Raw genomic sequence first — 839 nt, forward strand, 5'->3', positions numbered from 1 at the left:
CGTGCGTTTGTTTATGTTGCATATCGCATATCAACGTCCTTCCGGTCTACTAGAGTGGAGGGCATGAATAGGTGATCCAAGGGATATCACAACTGAAAACGTGGTAGTGCTTGATATTTTGATTTATTGTAATTATTTTTCTTCGCATACTAATTTATAGTGTGGCCAATGGAATATTAGTTCTTTTTATCAAGAGAGGATAGAATAACGATAAGGACAAGAGACATGCAATATCTGCGTGCATCTCCAGTTCACCATTTTCTGTCAACAATGCGCTAAAGAACAGCATCCCGGCGAGCACAGCTTCCTAACCAAAGCCTCTGTATAACCTCACAGTGCGCCAAGGACGTCGGAGGATTCACCGTCATGTTCTTCATTGTGTTCTTCGCCTTCGCCCAACTCGGCTACCTCTTGTTCGGTACTCAGGTAAGCCGTCATGTCTTCAGGGGAATATACGCACACATATATGCCAGTGCTTTTTAAGAACATGCCCAGAAATACAGATTTTCCAGCATGAAGCTTGAGGATATACTGCTATTTCTGTGACGATCCAGGCTTCAGACAACAAGAATCTAATACAGGAAAGTGCCATTGCAGGTTCGTGACTTCAGGAGTTTCATAAACGCCGTCTTCACTCTCCTTCGAACCATCCTGGGAGACTTTAACTTCCACGAAATCGAAGACGCCAACAGAGTCCTGGGACCTATTTTCTTCCTGTGCTACGTGTTCTTCGTGTTCTTCGTTCTGTTGGTAAGGTCCAAAACTTTTTCCCATAAAAGTATTTAATGGCTAGAGCGACATAACGTTAGTCAGGTCCTGTTTTTGTGATTGTTTATATT

General features: G+C 42.9%; 1 protein-coding gene across 1 annotated transcript in view; it reads left to right on the forward strand.

Annotated features, from left to right (window-relative positions):
- LOC119587106 (polycystin-2-like) overlaps window positions 1-839 on the forward strand; it is a gene marked incomplete at its 5' end in the record, with an annotated part of 16,305 nt that overhangs the window by 11,856 nt on the left and 3,610 nt on the right. Inside the window, 2 exon segments of the mRNA XM_037935857.1 lie at window positions 337-426; window positions 598-750. Of these exon segments, the coding sequence (XP_037791785.1) occupies window positions 337-426; window positions 598-750 (243 nt within the window).

The sequence above is a fragment of the Penaeus monodon genome, chromosome 22 (assembly GCF_015228065.2).
Source record: "Penaeus monodon isolate SGIC_2016 chromosome 22, NSTDA_Pmon_1, whole genome shotgun sequence".
Lineage (NCBI taxonomy): Eukaryota > Metazoa > Arthropoda > Malacostraca > Decapoda > Penaeidae > Penaeus > Penaeus monodon.